Genomic DNA, 18,573 nt, shown 5'->3' on the forward strand with positions numbered 1-18,573 from the left:
AACGGTAATAGTGCGAGCGCCGCAAGATTTTTGGCGTCTTCGCCAACAATTGAATATGCTCCTTAATGTAATTGTCAATAAAAGCCTTTCACACTTATGAAATGCTTGTAATTTGACTTCAGTATACCATAGCAACATCTGACAAAAAGGTCCAAAAAACACTGAAGCAGCAAACTTTGTGAAAGCCAATACTTGTGTCATGACTATAGTTCAGAGGCACAAGGAGAATTTTGATAATCAATTTGGGTGATGACACCACCATAAATCACTAATGGACAACAGGCGGCCCTAGATGATGGTGTGGATGTCAGATAATAAGAAATGGGGGAGACAGGCAGAGAAATGTTCAAGCATTTGTTGGGGCGAGATAGATCACAGTAACAAGTAGGGTGAAGGAGTTGATAGGAAGTATATGAAGTTGGTGAAACTGTGAATGAGAAGCACAGAGAACAGATCAGTCCTGCACCACCTCCTTCTCTGCTTCCAGGCCTGGGGGGTGGGTGAGGTGGAGACCACCATGTGAAAGGGCTGCAGGTGAGGTAGTGTCTGATTGTGTAAGTCATGTTACTGCCAGAAGGCTGAGGTTGTTTGAGAGGAAAGGATCATGGACTGAGGTTAATTTATTACAGATGGGCTCATGTTAAGTCGAATGCAAACTGCATTCTTGGCATTTAATACCCTTCTTTCACATTTAAGCATATGTTCATAAACCCCTAGTTTCTGAACTAGAGCTTTGTGTGTTGCCCAGAAGTAAAAAAGCGCATTATACTCCAAGAACGCAATTTATGATCAACTTAACATGAGCCTGCGAGTGTCCATTCTAAAGGGTGCATAAAATAAAGTAAGCACGCAGTTCAGTGCAAATACATTTCATTTATTTATTTTACCCATGAAAGTATAACATGTAAAAGAAATTGCTCTGAACTCACATATGGTAATCTATGTACTTCTACAATTGTAAAACCAGTGCACAAAAAGCACAATACTACCATGTTATGCTTTATAAATGGCCCTTACAGAGCCTCATTTGCTACAGGGATCAGCTACTTACTAATCTTTTTATTTATAAAGATTAATAAGTGTATGAAAGGAGTTGATGTTTTTCTGCTGTAGGAATATTTACTGCAGTTCTAATCGTATAACTGAAGATTAACCCTTTCAAGTCTGCAGACTGTTTGCACCTTTTAATGAGGGTACTTTATGAAGCTGTAAAAAATGAAGACGCGCAGTGAATGATTTAATCTTTTTGCCGCAGATCCACTTACTTTGCAATAAGCACATAACAAGCAGTACTTCCACTGTCTGCTTTGGAAAGCACTCCTGTCTGCATACTAGGATACCAGAAGCTAGGACTTCTGTATGACATAACACTATCGCTGCTATTTGTCAAGTGACATTATAATTCATCATACATTTAACTCATAACTCAAACATATGAATTTATCTGTCTTTTAAAGTAAGACTCCAGCCTTTATGCAACAGCTAGTTCCCTCCGCAAAGACCACTGCCATTTACCACATCCCTGGCAACCATTGACCCCACTTATCTCTGGGTAGTACCTGGCTCTCTAATCCTAGAGAAGATTCAAAGTAAACACGGGTTACTTTATGTGTTGGATCTTAGCCGACCACTGCATGTCCAATCAGCTGAGACCCGACACGTGTCACTTGTTCCTCAGATTTCAGTTGGTTGGGCAAACCACCGTCATCTTCAACATTCTCCATGCTCGGAGGTCTAGACAGGAAAGTAGGAAAGGCTAAGTAATGGTAGAAGTCTCTTGTCAGGGACTCCATGATTCAACTAGGTGTAAAGCTGGGTACATACACACTTATGCAATCAAATATTGAAAGTCCTGATGAGCTTGCAGATTCATGCTTATACCATACTTGCCAACTCTCCCGGAATGTCCGGGAGACTCCCAAAATTCGGGTAGGTCTCCCGGGACAGCAGGCAAATATCCCGCATATGGCAACATGCTCCTCAAAATGATGCGATTCACGGTGAATCGCTTCATTGCGGCCCGGTCCCCGCGAAAAAACCCGGCATTTTGTCGTGGGGCGGAGCCAAAATGACACAAATTACCGTGCCCCACCCCTTCCGCCCCCCTGCCTGGGATCTCCCAAAATTAGCTTGCCAAAGGTTGGCAAGTATGGCTTTTACACCTACATAATTTACCTTCAGATCTGTGATCTTCATCTGTCATAACCATCTGCTGAAAATATTGTGACTCTGCACACTCTACAGATATCTGCCTACACTGCTGGTTGTGAGTGCGTACACACTTCCACATGTACCAGACATTGTTCCATCGTTGATCGTAATTTTTAGGAAGTTTAGAAAACCAAATCAACAGATGCGATGTGTTCTGGTACAATACAACACGATCGTGGGAGCGTACACACCGTTGCAATGTCTGATCAAATGGTCGTGAATCGTGTGATCTGCAGGATAATTGCATCAGTGTGTACCCAGCTTAAGGAGGGTTCTGCTTACAGATGTAGTGCCCTGCAGGTACTTAATAAAAAAAAAAAAAACTGTGATATATCTGTTCCCTACAATCTTCCACATGCTGTTTATTCTAAATATCTGATACTCTGTCATCTATCTAAATTTTGACTAAGAGGATTTGAAACTCAGTCTTAAAAAAGTTAGCAAAATGGAAAAAATATGTTATTTCGCATAATGGAAGTGACAAATGCTAAGGAAAAACACATAATTAACTGTCAAGTGTCAAAGAACAGTCTGCCAGTGAACAAAACGTGTCTCCCTGGCACAAAGGAGCCTTTCAGAAAGTGAATATTGTCAGATTGAATCCGACTCTACCAGTACAAGATCCTTATCTGTATCTAAAGGTAATCAAAACTCAAACACAAAGCTGTCTTAGATTACAGAAAACTGAGGGCTCAGTCATAACAAATCTTACCCACATGTTTCCATCAGAAAGGGCTTTTTCCTCACTAAACTCTTCTGTTACTAAAGAAATCAATTTATATAGTAAAGTTAGACTTTTCTACATTGGCAAGATGATCAGATCTCCTCACAATAGTAGTAATAATAATAATAATAATAATACTAGAAAAATACAATAAAGGAACACATTAAGGGCTTGCCCAGAAGACTGCCTTTTCACGCTGGAATCTGTTAAGCCGTATATCATACTTGCCACCTCTCCCGGAATGTCCGGGAGACTCCCGCATTTCGGGTGAGTCTCAAGGATTCCTGGGAGAGTATGGCAATCTCCCGCATCTGTCCACTTCCTAGTGAAGTGGCCAGAATTAGGGCCAAAATGCCGCGATTCTCCGGAAATCGCGGCACTTGGCCCCGCCCCTGCTGTAAAATGACGCGTTTGCGTCATTACGTCACGGAGCCCAGCCCCCCACACGCCCACCTCCCCAGGGAGGCTCCTGGACGCCAACGCCAAAATGTTGGCAAGTATGCCCTCTATCATGCCACATGTGGCTTAGTGGTTAGCACTTCTGCCTCATAGCACTGGGGTCATGAGTTTGAATTCCCCAACATGGCCTTATCTGTGTGGAGTTTGTATGTTCTTCCTGTGCTTACATGGGTATGCTCCGATTTCCTCCCACATTCCAAAAATATGTTAGTAGATTATGGAACTACTATTAAATTGACCCTAGTCTCTCTGTCTCTCTCGTTCTGTGTGTGTATGTTAGGGAATTTAGACTGTAAGCTCCAATGGGGCAGGGACTGATGTAAGTGAGTTCTCTGTACAGCGCTGCAGAATTAGTGTCGCTATATAAATAGCTGATGATGATGATATACTGTCCACAGCAATGCCATATGCAACACAGGAGTGACAGTGAGAAAAGTATGCAGATACATATTACTTGTGGCCACTCTCATGCTAAGGAAGTGACCTGTGTTGTCATATCTGAGGTAAAAAAATAATAATCATTTGCCTAGAAGATCAAGTTGAATGAAGGTGCACGTCCCTTTTAGGAGATTGTTCATTAAAATGGTGAGCTGGACAATTTTAGAGCCTAATAATTAAAATGTGTAACATTTAGCCCCCTTGTGCAATAACAATATATAAAAAGGTGGTCTGTGTCTCACTGAAATGTTAGACATCAGCAGCAGATATTTATATAGCTCCAGTAATGAAATAAAACATTTTATCAAGTCTGAACACAGGGTATTATATGAAAATGAGTCAGCCCGACAGGTACATACGCATATAATGTGATATTCTCTGACTAAAGTGCAGATATCGGCATTCTATACTATAACTGTGCACAAACCCTAGTGCTAAACGATAATGTTGACTGGTTTTTCCAATAAAAATCCACTAGCTATTTAAAATCTAATTTCTATACTAATAAAACCTCCTACATACTAAATTGAGATGCTCAGCAATGGTTTATATTTTAATGTCATTTACATAGTTTTAGCTTGAAGCTATGACTTCAAACATGGGTATTTCATTTTTACGATACATCAATTTCATGTGCCACAGTTTTTAATGGAATGATATCAAAATAATTATTTTCATTATCTTTTCTTTAAATTAAATATAATTGAACTTTTCACTCAGCACCATTAGACTACGGTGCATCATGTTAGTTACATGACTTGTATTGTTTGTCCTTGGTATATTTAAATGGGGGTGAAGTACTGTCTTTTAGCCTACAGATGTCGCTGTTGCAATTGCAGTCTACAGAAACCACTGACCTGTGACTAACTCAAATGTGGGCATGAATATTGGGATTGAAAACAGCTCTATGACTTTTTTTTCAAATCTAAAACAAAGATGACACTCCGACGAGAATAAAAATGACAAAAGTCCATCATGTTCAGTCTCAGGTATTTCATTGATATGATCAGTGAAGGAACTTAGACAATACTTACGACCATATTATTTAAGGACACCCAGCAGTCACTTGGGAATTCCTGGAGAAGAGGAACCAGGAACTGGAGGCAGCCGTCCCAGTGGCATAGAAGCAGCATCATACCAATGAGGTTAAAGATTCTGACCACGGCACTGGCAAGGTCATAGGTCATGTGGAAAATCTGTGAGAGAGAAAGTAAGATAAATTATTGGTGTCATGTGGAACCTGGGTTCTTACAGTTTTTTGGGAATAATTGCATAAAAAGGAGAAGGGTCGTGCACTCTGCATGACTCCCTTGAAAACCACCCGTCTGCCCGCCATTTAAATGGACCCTATCAATCTCATAATAACAATAAGTAGAGACCACCAGGAAATGTATACAATCACATATAATATATTATAATATAATATAATATAGCATACTTACCTACTTTCTAATAGCTCTTTCCAGGAGAGGGGCGTGACTGGAGGGCGGGAGGGGGCACGGCGCGGCCAAACGCGTAATTTTGGCCCCACCCGGCAATGTAAATGCCATTTTGTCACGGGGTGCAGGGCCAAAATGGCGCGATTCACCGCAAATCACGTCATTTTGGGGTGCCAGTAGCGGGATGCGGGAGATTTGCCAGCTTTCCCGGTAGTCCGTGAGATGCCCAGAATTTCGGGAGTCTCCCGGACATTCCAGGAGAGTTGGCAAGGACGTAATATAGAGGTGTAGGGGGAATGGTGTTGTGTTTGTATTATAAATTAAAGTCACTTTTCCATGTTTTACCGTTTCAGATATGCCAGGGGAGCTACTTAGGCTTTGGGGCCTATGAATAACTATGACATCACACTTGGAGATGGATGTAAAGGTTATTATAAATTATTGCTAAAATAATGGCCTGCAATTTGCAATGTTTATATTGATACTATTGCTGTATATAACCTAGAAAGCCATCCAGCTTTCCTCAGTTCCAGGGATAGTGCCAGGGTCCAAAGATTTCTTCCTGGAAACCCCCCCCCCCAATTCATCCTATTTTACCATACTGACCAGGAATACAATTTCTAATATTCTGTTTACTAGATGTAATGTTTACATGTAACTTTATATGTTCATATTTATTACTGATGATTATTTCAAATCTAAAAAAATTATCTTAAAACCATATGTCATACATACTTGCCAACTCTGCTGGAATGTCCGGGAGACTCCCGAAATTCGGATCGGTCTCACAGACTCCCGGGAGAGCTGACAAGTCTCCCGCATCCCGCAATTGCGGGGCTAAAATGAAGCAATTCGCAGTGAATCGTGTCATTTTGGCTCCGCCCCCGTGACAAATATGTTGTTATGTCGCGGGGGCGGGGCCAAAATGATGCGTTTGGCCGTGCCCCGCCCCCTCCCGCCCTCTAGACACACCCATCTCCTGGATACAATTTGCCAAAAGTAGGCAAGTATGATGTCATATAATAATATATTCATTAATATATCATGATGGGGGTTGTAGGGCCCTGAGGTCCGTCTAGACCAGTGATGGGTAACAGGCAGCCCTAAGGGCCACACCCGGCCACACCCAGCCTTCACCTGCGGCCCTCGGCTCCTTCCAGCTTTATTGGCAGATTTGCTTGTTGTAGCTCTTAACACTTGTTTATCTTGCATTAAAAAAAGCTGCTGATATGTTATTACAGATAGGGATCTCTTTATTGGAGTAAATGTATCATTTTAACTTATTACTGAGGTTCAGAGTAATGTGGGGCCCTTTTGAAGGTTATAGAACCGGACACGTGGCCCTTGAAATGTATCAGGTCGCCCATCACTGGCCTGAACAGTATCGCGTGTAAGGTGCTTACAGGCATCTATCTAGTATCTCTGGAAAGTCTTTTAAAATGTGGACAACGATGCTCTAGGTCTTCCTGTATCCTACGCTCCATTCTAAACATTTACCAATCTCACCACTACAAGACATTCCTGCTTTCATGTCTCTCTCACAAATGTCATTAAGACACGGTAGTCTTATTAAGTTGTAGACTTATTAACTAGTCTTATTAAGTTGTAGACTTGGAAGTGGAACTAAAGGAAAACAATGAAGTGGCAGTTGTCTGTTTGATCGCTCTCTAAGTGGGTGGTATGGTATTATATTTACTATGAACAAAGATTCTAAATTAATGAAAATGCATTGCTTTTACTGTTAATTAACAATTATTCATTATTTTGAAGCAAGCAAGAATAGTATGACACTGAAACAAATAGACATGGAAATTCTACAAGCGCAAATAATATATTGATGACATACATACAAAAATAAAACATTGGGGTAGGACTAGGAACCGTACACGGCCACATAGGATACACTTTTTTAATGCAGAACATTTTTAAAGACAACCAGCAAAATACATAGGGTTACACTTGAATGACAGAAAACAACCAGTTGACCTAATTAATGTGTTTACTTTCCTATCTGATGGAAAACATCCTGGTGACTACCTGCCGTGTATCTATCTACTTACATCAGTGTTGTGTGCACGCACCACTGACAAAACATGGTTCATCGCAGGTAGTAATGATGGTCACATGTACCGCCATTGCTGCGCCACAATTTTCAATTACAGCCTGGAGGGAGCGTAGTAATGGGGCTATGAACTATTTCTGGTTACCCCACCGCTACCCACATCACTGAAACTGAACGCTATATGCCGAAGAAAGGGATTAGTATAAATATACTTACCAATATATGTATTATTATTTAAATGGAAATGAACATCATTTCCATCATCATCACCATTTATTTATATAGCGCCACTAATTCCGCAGAGCTGTACAGAGAACTCACTCACATCAGTCCCTAACACACACACACATACACACACACACACACACACACACATACACATACACACACACAGACTAGGGTCTATTTGTTAGCAGCCAATTAACATACCAGTATGTTTTTGGAGTGTGGGAGGAAACCGGAGCACCCGGAGGAAACCCATGAAAACACAGGAGAACATACAAACTCCATACAGATAAGGCCATGGTCGGGAATTGAACTCATGACCCCAGTGCTGTAAGGCAGAAGTGCTAACCACTTAATCACCGTGCTGCCCCTGCGTGTAATGTATAGTTATGTTTAAGCACAGCATATGAGAACGTAGTTATTTATGGTGCATGGACACAATTTTGCATCAAAGTTTCAGTGATCACTGTTTTATTAGCAGCAACTATCAACACTGAAGGTTTTTTTCTGGACTCAAGAATGTGTAACTTTCCCCAAGTTACACCAGAGCTCTATATCTAGTAAGCTTGTAGCATGTTATATAGCCTGATGACAGCGGCCTGGACTAGGCTAATATAGTACATGTAAGAGATATCACCAGGTGCGACATGTCTGCTGTGCAAGGACCTGCAGACAATCAATCCAAATAAATAAAGCAGAGAGAAGTACATTTAGGGGATGTTCTGTTTTGTAGAAGCTCTCAACTTTCTAATTCGACTTCTCACATGGAGAAAATACGGAGGGTAACACCAAGCATCCCTGCGTTACCCGATGCCGAGTACCGAATGCCAGCCTAACATATTGTGTGCTCACATAGCTGGTAGAGAGTGTCCATGGATCCCGCTGCCATAGAGCTCAATAAGATGCCTATACAGACTCCATCTCCCTGATCTTCAAGCGCACAGCGGGGGTTCTGGCCTCAGGACGCTGGTGTTTTAACATTATCATTTCACAGATGCTTGTCTGCTCTGACAACGTATTACATCTTGGTCAACTCTAGAACACTGCAGGGCTTATTGAACTGCCGCCATGCAAACACTCTGCAAGATGTCTTGCAGGAAAATGCAGATCAAAACAAAATAAGCATTGTCAGAGAGTTGAACATCGCTAGGAATGGGAGACTCTTAGGGCTATGTGTGCAAATGCTAGAAGTTTAGAAAACAAAATCCCAGATCTAAGAACGACAATGACAAGGGATGATCTGGATATTGTGGCTATCACGGAGTCATGGTGCAATAATACTATGACTAGGACATAGAACTTTTTATTCATCACCCGTTTCTCACAGTTTAATGTACTTTTTAATCCTTGGCCCAGTCTAAGTATATACACCAGAGCATCAGTGTATTATGTGTTTTATTATTTCATGTTATTAGGTATATTTTGTCCTTGCTATTACCTGCAATATTGTATGTATTAGAAATAGAAAGAATATTGCCATATTGTGTGAAAATAACAGGACAGCAGAAGTCATTTTGCTTGTGTAAGCTAAGGTCATTACCACTTGTCTCATATGTCCATTGTTATGAGGTGTGGCTTAGATCTGGTTTGTAATCAGAACAATGTCTGAGTGACTTAACATAGCTAGTTGGCAGCCCACGTTAATTAGTTAGGTCAACAGGTAATCTGAGAGGTAACCGGGTCAGAACTTCTATATTATATGCAATGTGCCTCCACAGCAATATACTGGCTGAAATAGCATTGGGAAATGTATTAATATGTATCAATATAAATGTTATTGTATCAAAATATATCGCAGACTCAGATTGTGTAATGTGGCAGATACAATGTGTCAATTGTCTTGTTGTTTCACGCAAGTGTGAAGTGTCATTCCTTGATGTTATATTGTAACCCTTTGTTTAGTGTATTCAGCCAAATAGCCAATTGAGTCAACCCATCCCATTGTATAATCAAAGTAACAGAGACAGTATGTTTAACAGTTAAAGTATCCACTGATAGACCCCTGCTATAAGGGGGGGGGGGGGGGATTGAGACATTTGACCCTACTCCCTGTGTATACAACAAGAATATAAGGAGAGCAGAATGCCGAGAGAGGCTATTATAGCCCGGAGGATCCTGGTGTACAGGACATCAGCGAAAAGGACGCTGGGCAGGCATTGTAGTGCCTCTGGAGGAAACCCTACCAGGACATGGTCTGTGTGAGCCAGTATCCCAAGCTGGGCGACATAGTAACTGTCTAGCTAAACGGTAGTGGTAATATTGCGGGAGGATAAGATGCTGATAGAGACTGAGATTATTACTTTGGAGTGATGACTGCAAGAGGCTGCTGGAGGATACCCTCTACCATTTACTCTGTATCTTGTGAACGTCTTGTGGTGTTGTGCTGTCGTAATAAAGCCTAATTTTGGATATATTCTGGTCTACCAGAGTGAGCTGAATTCCACAGAGGGTAACTCCCATCCTAGCTAAGAGTGGTAGGGTGGTATTCTCACAATAGCCATACCAGAATATGATTATTTAGGAAGGACAAAGTGGGAAGAATCAGAGGAGGGGTAGCAATGTATATGAAAAAATCATAAATACTGCTTTAATACAAAGTATTGAAGAAAATCTAAGGCCCTCTGGGTGACCATAGAAAAAACACAAAGCTATTCTTGGTACTGAGGTGATCTATAGATCACCGGGTCAGGAAGAGGGTCTAATGTAAATGTGGTTGAGAACCTAGGATCCAGTGATCATCAAGCAGTATGGTTTAGTATAAAAACAGAGACCCACTCGTACCGCACAGACACAAAGGTGTTAGATTTCAGGAAGGCTGACTTTGTAGAGATGGAAAATTGTGTAAGTGCCTCTTTGGCAGAGTTGAGGAACCTGGGGAAATATTCAAAAGTGCAAACCTAAAAGCAACAGACCTTTCTATCAAAGGGTTAGGAAAAGCCCAAGGAAAAGGAAGCCAGTGTGGTTTGCAAAAGAAGCAGCAAGTATTGTGAAAGCAGCAAAAAAAGATGAAAGACCTTTAAGAAATATTTTCAGACTCAGAATAATGAAGACAAAGAGGTGTATCTTGTTAGACACAAGGAGGCTAAGAAGATAATCAGATGTGCAAAGGCACAAGTTGAAGAGAAAATGGCAAAAAGGGGGCAAAACTTATTTTAGGTATTTAAGTGAAAGGAGAAAAACAAAAGGTGGTATAATAAGACTAAAGACAGAGTGAGAGTCTTATTAGGAGGAGACAAGGTAATAGCAGATTAATAATTAGTTTTGCTCAGTGTTCACTACAAAAAGAGAGGGGGAGGGGCCACAGTTAAGTTGAAAGTATACTCATAAAAATGAGGCAGATACAAGTACATTTATAGAGGAGAAGGTCATAACAGAGCTCTCAAAACTGAAAGTGGATAAATCAAGGCCAGATGGGCAGGGCCGGATTAACCCGAGGTCTAACTGGGCTACAGCCCAGGGGCCTCGGGCATCCAGGGGGCACTTGACAGAGTTCAGCAGAGGTATTGATCGGGACGGGGGCGGGGGCCCCCCCAGCCCGATCAATGCTGAGCTCTGTCACTGCAGTCCTCCTTCTCCGGCGCTCAGTAATCTCCTTACTGAGGAGATCTCGCGAGAGTGTCACGAGATCTCCTCAGTAAGGAGCTTACAGCGCGCCGCGGAAGGAGGACTGCAGTGACAGGAGAGGAGAAGGTAAGCGCTGGGAGGGAGGGGGGGGGCGGTCGGCTAACAGGGGGGCCAGACTGCTAATGGGGGGGGGCTCATGGGGGAATGGGGGCCCCATTAGCCCAGGGGCCTCCATTCCGTTAATCCGGCCCTGCAGATGGGATACATCCAATGATAGAAAAAGAGCTTAAAGGGGTGCTGGTAACACCATTAACAGAATTATTCAACCAGTCACTAGCTACAGGAGTAATTCCAGAGGACTGAGAGAAGAGTGAATTAGTCCCACTGCACAAAAGTGGAAGCAAGGAAGAGGCAGCAACTCCAGACCAGTGAGCCTTACATCAGTAGTAGGGAAATGGATGGAAACACTCTTAAAAGAAAGAGTTGTAGAATATCTCAAATCCAGTAACTTACAGGATCCCAAACAGCCTGGATTTACTGGGGGGAGATCATATCAAACAAATCTTATTGACTTTTTTGACTGGGTGACTAAAGTAATAGATCAGGGGGGCATAGATGTAGCTTATCTACATTTTCATAAGGCTTTTGACACTGTCCCACATTGCAGACTGCTAAATAAACTTGAAAGCTTGGGATTGGATTCTAAGATGGTTGAATGGAAAACATTTTGGTTGCAGGATAGAAAACAAAGAGTTATAGTAAATGGTGTACACAGGAGGGAAATGTTACCAGTGGAGTACCCCAAGGGTCTGTACTTGGATCAGTGCTTTGTAATATCTTTATTGAAGACATTGCAAATGGTATTGGAGGGAAAGTATGCCTTTTACAGATGACACAAATATATACAACAGGATAGACACTCCAGGAGGAGTAAAACAAATGATCAATGATCTGGGTAGACTAGAGGAATGGTTAAGAGAGTGGCTACTACAGTTTAAAACCCAAAAATGCAAATTCATGCACTTGGGTTTCAAACACCTAAAGGCTAAATACAGTAATAATGGCACTATAATGGAAACTACCGAGGAGTAAAGGGATCTAGGAGTCACTATATCAGGTGACTTAAAGGCAGATAAGCAATGTAACAAAGCAATGAGAAAGGCGGATGTTGAAATAAATAAAAACATAGGGCCTGAACCACCAAGGAATATAAAATGCTGATTTTGTTCGTATAATCCGCAAATTGATCTCTCCATGCCCAGAACTGGACCATACACAATTAAATGCACCAATGTCTTAGAGCACAAAGGACACTTATCACAGCTTACAGTTTCTGGTGGGGAATGGGGCAGTGAAGGTGCGCTCATTTGTGGTCAATGTACAGCAAGACTGTGCCTAACTCGAGCGCACTCAGCCATGTCCCATTCAAGCTTTTGGCATCTCAAAGGTACGTGATTTTCTGCTGTATCTCATGATCCACCTACAGGGATAGTCCTGACTAGAGATGGCTGTCGTGTTTGCAGGCTAGAACATGTGTTTGCAAATTGGAGCAACCGTAAATATGTATTATATGTTCAGTAGACATTAGGAACATTCTATTAAATGTATTTCATGGGAGAAAAAACTGTTTTATAATTAATCCTTATATAATTAACAGGTGACATTAACTGATTTTATTTTTCTGTGCGTTCTTTTGCGAATATATATACCATATATATATATATATATATATATATATATATATATATATACCATATATGGACGTATACTGCAGTGTCCTCTGTAGTGGAGCACAGCAGACCTACACCCATATTTATCAACGCAGGTATCTAATGTCACAGTCCTGCCTACATTCACTTTTTGGACTACCCTCATGTTACATTTCAATGTTTTTATGACACTGGAATTTCTGAAAATAAGAAATGCAGACAACTGGTGGGAGCAAAAGTCTTCCCATTAAAGTGCAGGAAGACTCTCAATTACCGGCACCTCCGAGGACATATAAATATCACACCACCCCCTAGCCTGAGAAATGCTTCCATAAACTTGTGTTCCCAACATGAAATGTCATTTTCTTGCACGTGTCTCCATACAAAGCACAGAGTGCTTCAGCAAGGAAAGTTCCTTCAGGAGGAGCAAATTAGTGCGCCCCTGAATTATCCGCTACCTTGGCTAAGCCATGCATTCACTCTATACATGGGCGCATTTTCCAGCATCCTAATTAACCCTTAGTTTCTTTGGTTAGTTTTATAAATATCTCAAACACCCGTGATACCGCCAAGATAAAGACATTCATCAGTGGCAGCTGCTGCTAAATCTTCCTAATGCCTTTTATCTCAAATGACTCGAGTTTTATGGAACATCTGTAATGTATTAAAGTATTATAAATGTAAATTATTGCTACATAAAAATCAACTAATGTCATCATCTGCTCTGGTCTAGTTTTAGTTCAAGGTTATTAATCAATACTTTGTTTTATAGTATATAAAGTCACTGAAGAAGAGCGGAGAAGTAATTTAAAGTGCAACACTCAGATGCCCCGACGATACTGGCTTAGAGCTCTAAAGGTAAAGTTATCATGTCTCCAATCTGCACATAGGTGCTCGGAGTGACGTCCGTCTCTAAATGCACTTGGCCAAAAAGTAAAAAACGTCATTTTAAACATGAAGACTTTTCTCCTGAAGGCTCTCGCATGCACAGAGGAACCATGCGCTGGTCTGACTAATCATGTTCTTCTCAGTGTTAGTGGCATATTTAATAAAGCACGATAGTGCTTTTAACGGATAATTAAGGTCCCACAGTGTCCTCCGCAAATTTATTAAGGGGGCATCGCAGCAGATATCATGGATATCTGCTGCTTTGCACTCCTCTTCGTTTTTGGGAGCAGTCACCATTCAACAGAATGGTGACTGCTCCTGGCCGCAATCTAACAAGTCCCAAAAAAACATTTTTTTCGGGAACTTGTCATGTTAATGTACGCCAGCTGCAGCTGGCGTACATGAGGAAATCTAATGCTGTCAGCTCTGCTCCGGAGAGCAGAGCTGGACAGCGCATGTGTGGAGGGATCACATGATCCCTCCCTGTCACTCACAGCTCTCTCTCTGCAACTATCGTTGCAGAGACAGAGAGAGGATCTGTGTGCGCATGCGCAATTGAAGAGTAAGGAGAAGACCCGAATACAGCGCTTCCGAAGAGGCAGGTAAGTATGATTTTTTTTTTTCACAGAAACAGCAGATTATCGGGACTGCTGTTTCTGTACTCCGGTTTTGATAAATTTGAGAAATGAATCAATACTTATCCGTCCGATAAGGATTGATAACCATTTCTCTATTTTAACTAGAGATGGTCACTGACCCCCGTGTTTTGGTTTTGGATTCGGTTTTGGATCTGGATTACCGTCGTGTTTTGGTTTTGGTTTTGCAAAACTGCCATTGCGTGTTTTGGTTTTGGTTTTGGTTTTGTTTGGTTTTGTTTTGCTATTTTTTTGGAAAATCCATGTTTTTGGGCCTAAATTAACCCAATTTAGTGCTCCAACTGTTTTAGAGACAAGTAATCTAAATGTTGAGGTAATAAATCATCCAAAAAAACAGTTTAATTCTTCGTTGGTAGGCCTATTCTACACACAAAACAGATTGTCTTCCTCTCCATCTATGCATATTGGCAATGCAGCCATCGTCTTTGAATGTATATTACACCCTACACTTATAGTTAAATATGTAAAGAAATGGAAAAAGCCAGTTTGGTTTCTGTCTCTCAAGGCCCCCCTCCACTTGTATAAAATACCAAAAAATTCAGCCATTATAGACTGTACAATATTAATTGACATGGAGAAAGCCAGTTTGGTTTCTGTCTCTCTAGGCCCCCCTCCACTTGTATAAAATACTAAAAAATTCAGCCGTTATAGACTGTACAATATTAATTGAAATGGACAAAGGCAGTTTGGTATCTGTCTGCATCAGATCCTCTCTCCACTAGGAGTAAAATAGAAAACTATTCAGCCGTTATATAATCTAGAATATAAATAGAAATTGAGAAAGGCAATTTGGTATCTGTCTGCATCATAATCAACATCATCATTAGCGCCCTCGTCGCCTACACAAATCTCCCCCTCATCCTCTTCTAATTCCAAAGTGGCATCCTCAATTTGGGTATCACCGGCTACACTCGGGCTATTAAGGCACACATCAGCAGAATGCTAGACATCCCACTGTTGGATGGACTCTCCACAGGGATTGTTGTCATTTGTGAATCAGAGCAAATATTCTCCTGTAATGCCTCACTGTTATCTTGCAGCTCGGCTTTGACGCGTAACAGTAGTTGTGCACCAATTGTAGGCTGGGTAACTTTTTGGGATCTGCCACTAATAGCCAAAGGTGAAGGCCTCATTCTCTCTTTGCCACTGCGTGTGTAGAATGGCATGCTTGCAATTTTTTTTTTATCGTCACTTAACTTTTGCTCAGTTACACTTCTTTTTCGCTTCAATACAGTAAATTTTTTTTTGGTTTTTGGTTTTTGCACTAATTTGAAAACACTCTGTTGTTTGACATCGCCTTGGCCAGATGACGTACTGGGAACACTAACATCAGGACTGGTGACAGAACCTGGTTGCTCATTCAGATCATATGTGGACTGCTTTGAATCCATTCTGAGCGCAAACCACTGGGGAGTGCTAAAAATTATTTAGTAGATACTGCTGACAGATATGACTTTTGACAGCCAGAAATATTAATGCACAATTAGGGAGGACACCTCAAAAGCACTGAGGAGTGCTAAAAATTATTTAGTAGATACTGCTGACAGATATGACTTTTGACAGCCAGAAATATTAATGCACAATTAGGGAGGACACCCCAAAAGCACTGAGGAGATCTAAAAATTATTTAGTAGATACTGCTGACAGATATGACTTTTGACAGCCAGAAATATTAATGCACAATTAAGGAGGACACCCCAAAAGCACTAAGTAGTGCTAAAAATTATTTAGTAGATACTGCTGACAGTTATGACTTTTGACAGCCAGAAATATTAATGCACAATTAGGGAGGACACCCCAAAAGCACTGAGGAGTGCTAAAAATTATTTAGTAGATACTGCTGACAGATATGACTTTTGACAGCCAGAAATATTAATGCACAATTAGGGAGGACACCCCAAAAGCACTGAGGAGTGCTAAAAATTATTTAGTAGATACTGCTGACAGATATGACTTTTGACAGCCAGAAATATTAATGCACAATTAAGGAGGACACCCCAAAAGCACTAAGGAGTGCTAAAAATTATTTAGTAGATACTGCTGACAGTTATGACTTTTGACAGCCAGAAATATTAATGCACAATTAGGGAGGACACCCCAAAAGCGCTGGGGAGTGCCAAATATGAAGAAAAAATAATAAACCTCTATCCTCCTCTCTGCACTAGCGATTTTGGTTAGAGCAATTGCAAGAACAATATTGTATTCTCTGTCCCTGCTCTAATTAGCCTATGACTACACCCTGCTCTCTCCCTCTGTCAAATGGCGATGGATTGCTGTGGAGGCGTGTATTTATAAAGTTGAAGTATCGCGAGAACCGAGCCCCGAGATCCGACGACGTCACAATGACGTTCGGCCTCGATTTGGATTCGGAATGGGCGGGAGAGTACCGAGCTGCTCAGCTCGGTACTCGGATACCCAAAGTTCGGGTGGGTTCGGTTCTCGGAGAACCGGACCCGCCCATCTCTAATTTTAACGTTAAATGATAAATGTGCCCCTATGTAACTAAGACCTAGCCATCTTTTGTAGGACACCAATAACGGTGGAGGATGAGTTTCACATAACAATATCCAGGAGAAATAAGACAAGACACCTTATTGATCTGCATTTCTCTATTCTTATGGGTTGGATTAATATTCCATTCAGCAGTTGACACATAGTATATTGGTTATATGTCATTACCAAGTAATAATTTTACAAAACATTTCTGAGACATGGGGATAACCTCATTACATGCAGCAAGAAGATTTCTTGGTAAAATAGCCACTTAAGTAATTTTTTAATTGACTGAATTACCACATTGTCTCAGATGTCTTGTAGGCATAAAACGGCACCGGGGACACAGGAGCGGCTGCTACCTCTGGACGGCTGTGATATAGCACTTTGGGTATTAGCACATTAGTAAATTCAGTCCAAAGTGACTCATCTCGCTGCCATAATTAGGCACTTACACTGGGACTAAATGGGCTTGAATAAGAGCCTTGTACATAAGAGCAGAGTCATCTGTAATATATGTGCTACACGTTTATTGGGGGTGCTCGGGATCTGCTAAGAAATGACCCTGAGTGCTTTATATCCTGTATTTATTACATTATATATGCACATAATAATCAACAAAGTGACTTTCTATTCAAATTACGCTGAAATAATAGATGATAATTTTGTTTCTTTACTTGTTACACTAAGACTACATTAGGGGGCTTAATGGATCCTGACAAAGATATATGTACATCTATGTAAAATATACAGAAGCTGGTAAAACAGAAAATGTGTTGGCTCATAAATGCTCAGAATTCTGTATGATTGGTACACGATGGAAATGATCATTAAGTTGCCCCAGTTCTGGTGGTTGATGGTGGCAGAATCGCTGTACCTGCTGTTATGTAATTACATTGAAGCACAGTAAACAAGGGTTAAAAAACAAAATTGTAGCTATTATTTGCATGAAAATATTTCTCAACTGTAATTTACTTTATAGGTTTCTTCCCAAACACCTACGCACCCTCCTTATATCCTATGAAATACAAGATATATATATATATATATATATATATATATATATATACACACACACACACATATATATATATATATATATATATTGTAACAAAAGGCATTTAGCTGGCAATATGCAGAGAAAGCAGGGAAATAGAGTAAAACATTTGTGCAGTAATGCACCTAGATTCAATGTAAAGACTTATGTATGAAAAGCAATAGTTTAAGTTTGGTTAACTTACATGATTTGAAATCCTTCCTCTCTGCAAACAGACAGGGTGTGTCTGTCTGTTAGTGCAAACAGAGCTGTGATGGGCGTTTCCTTTTAAAGAGAAGGTGGGTGTGTCACCTGTCCATCAAGCTAAGGCTGGGGGAGGAGTATCAGGTATAAAAGCTTGTTTATATCACTTGTTCAGGGAGACCAATGCTGGGTGAGCTGGCTGGTCCTGAGAGAGAGCTGGACTATGTATAGCTAGTGTCTAGGGTCTCCATGATTGCTGTACAAGTATACGGTGTCAAACATTTACCATCCTGACAATAAAGCACCATAAAAAGGAAGTTGTTGTTCGCGTGTGCTTCTGCAGTAGCGGGCTCTTGCCACAATATATATATATATATATATATATATATATATATATATATATATATATATATACATATATATACATACATACAAGTTAATCCGTGCATGATACTCATGCATTCT

The 18,573-nt window shown here is 40.8% G+C and overlaps 1 protein-coding gene across 1 annotated transcript in view; it reads right to left on the bottom strand.

The window, feature by feature from the left end:
* The window catches only part of HCN1 (hyperpolarization activated cyclic nucleotide gated potassium channel 1), a 363,129-nt gene that overhangs the window by 154,152 nt on the left and 190,404 nt on the right, over window positions 1–18,573 (bottom strand). Inside the window, exon 3 of the mRNA XM_075183866.1 lies at window positions 4,867–5,028. Within this exon, the coding sequence (XP_075039967.1) occupies window positions 4,867–5,028 (162 nt within the window). The remainder of the gene's footprint in view (window positions 1–4,866; window positions 5,029–18,573) is intronic.

The sequence above is a fragment of the Mixophyes fleayi genome, chromosome 1 (genome assembly GCF_038048845.1).
Source record: "Mixophyes fleayi isolate aMixFle1 chromosome 1, aMixFle1.hap1, whole genome shotgun sequence".
In the NCBI taxonomy this organism is placed as follows: domain Eukaryota; kingdom Metazoa; phylum Chordata; class Amphibia; order Anura; family Limnodynastidae; genus Mixophyes; species Mixophyes fleayi.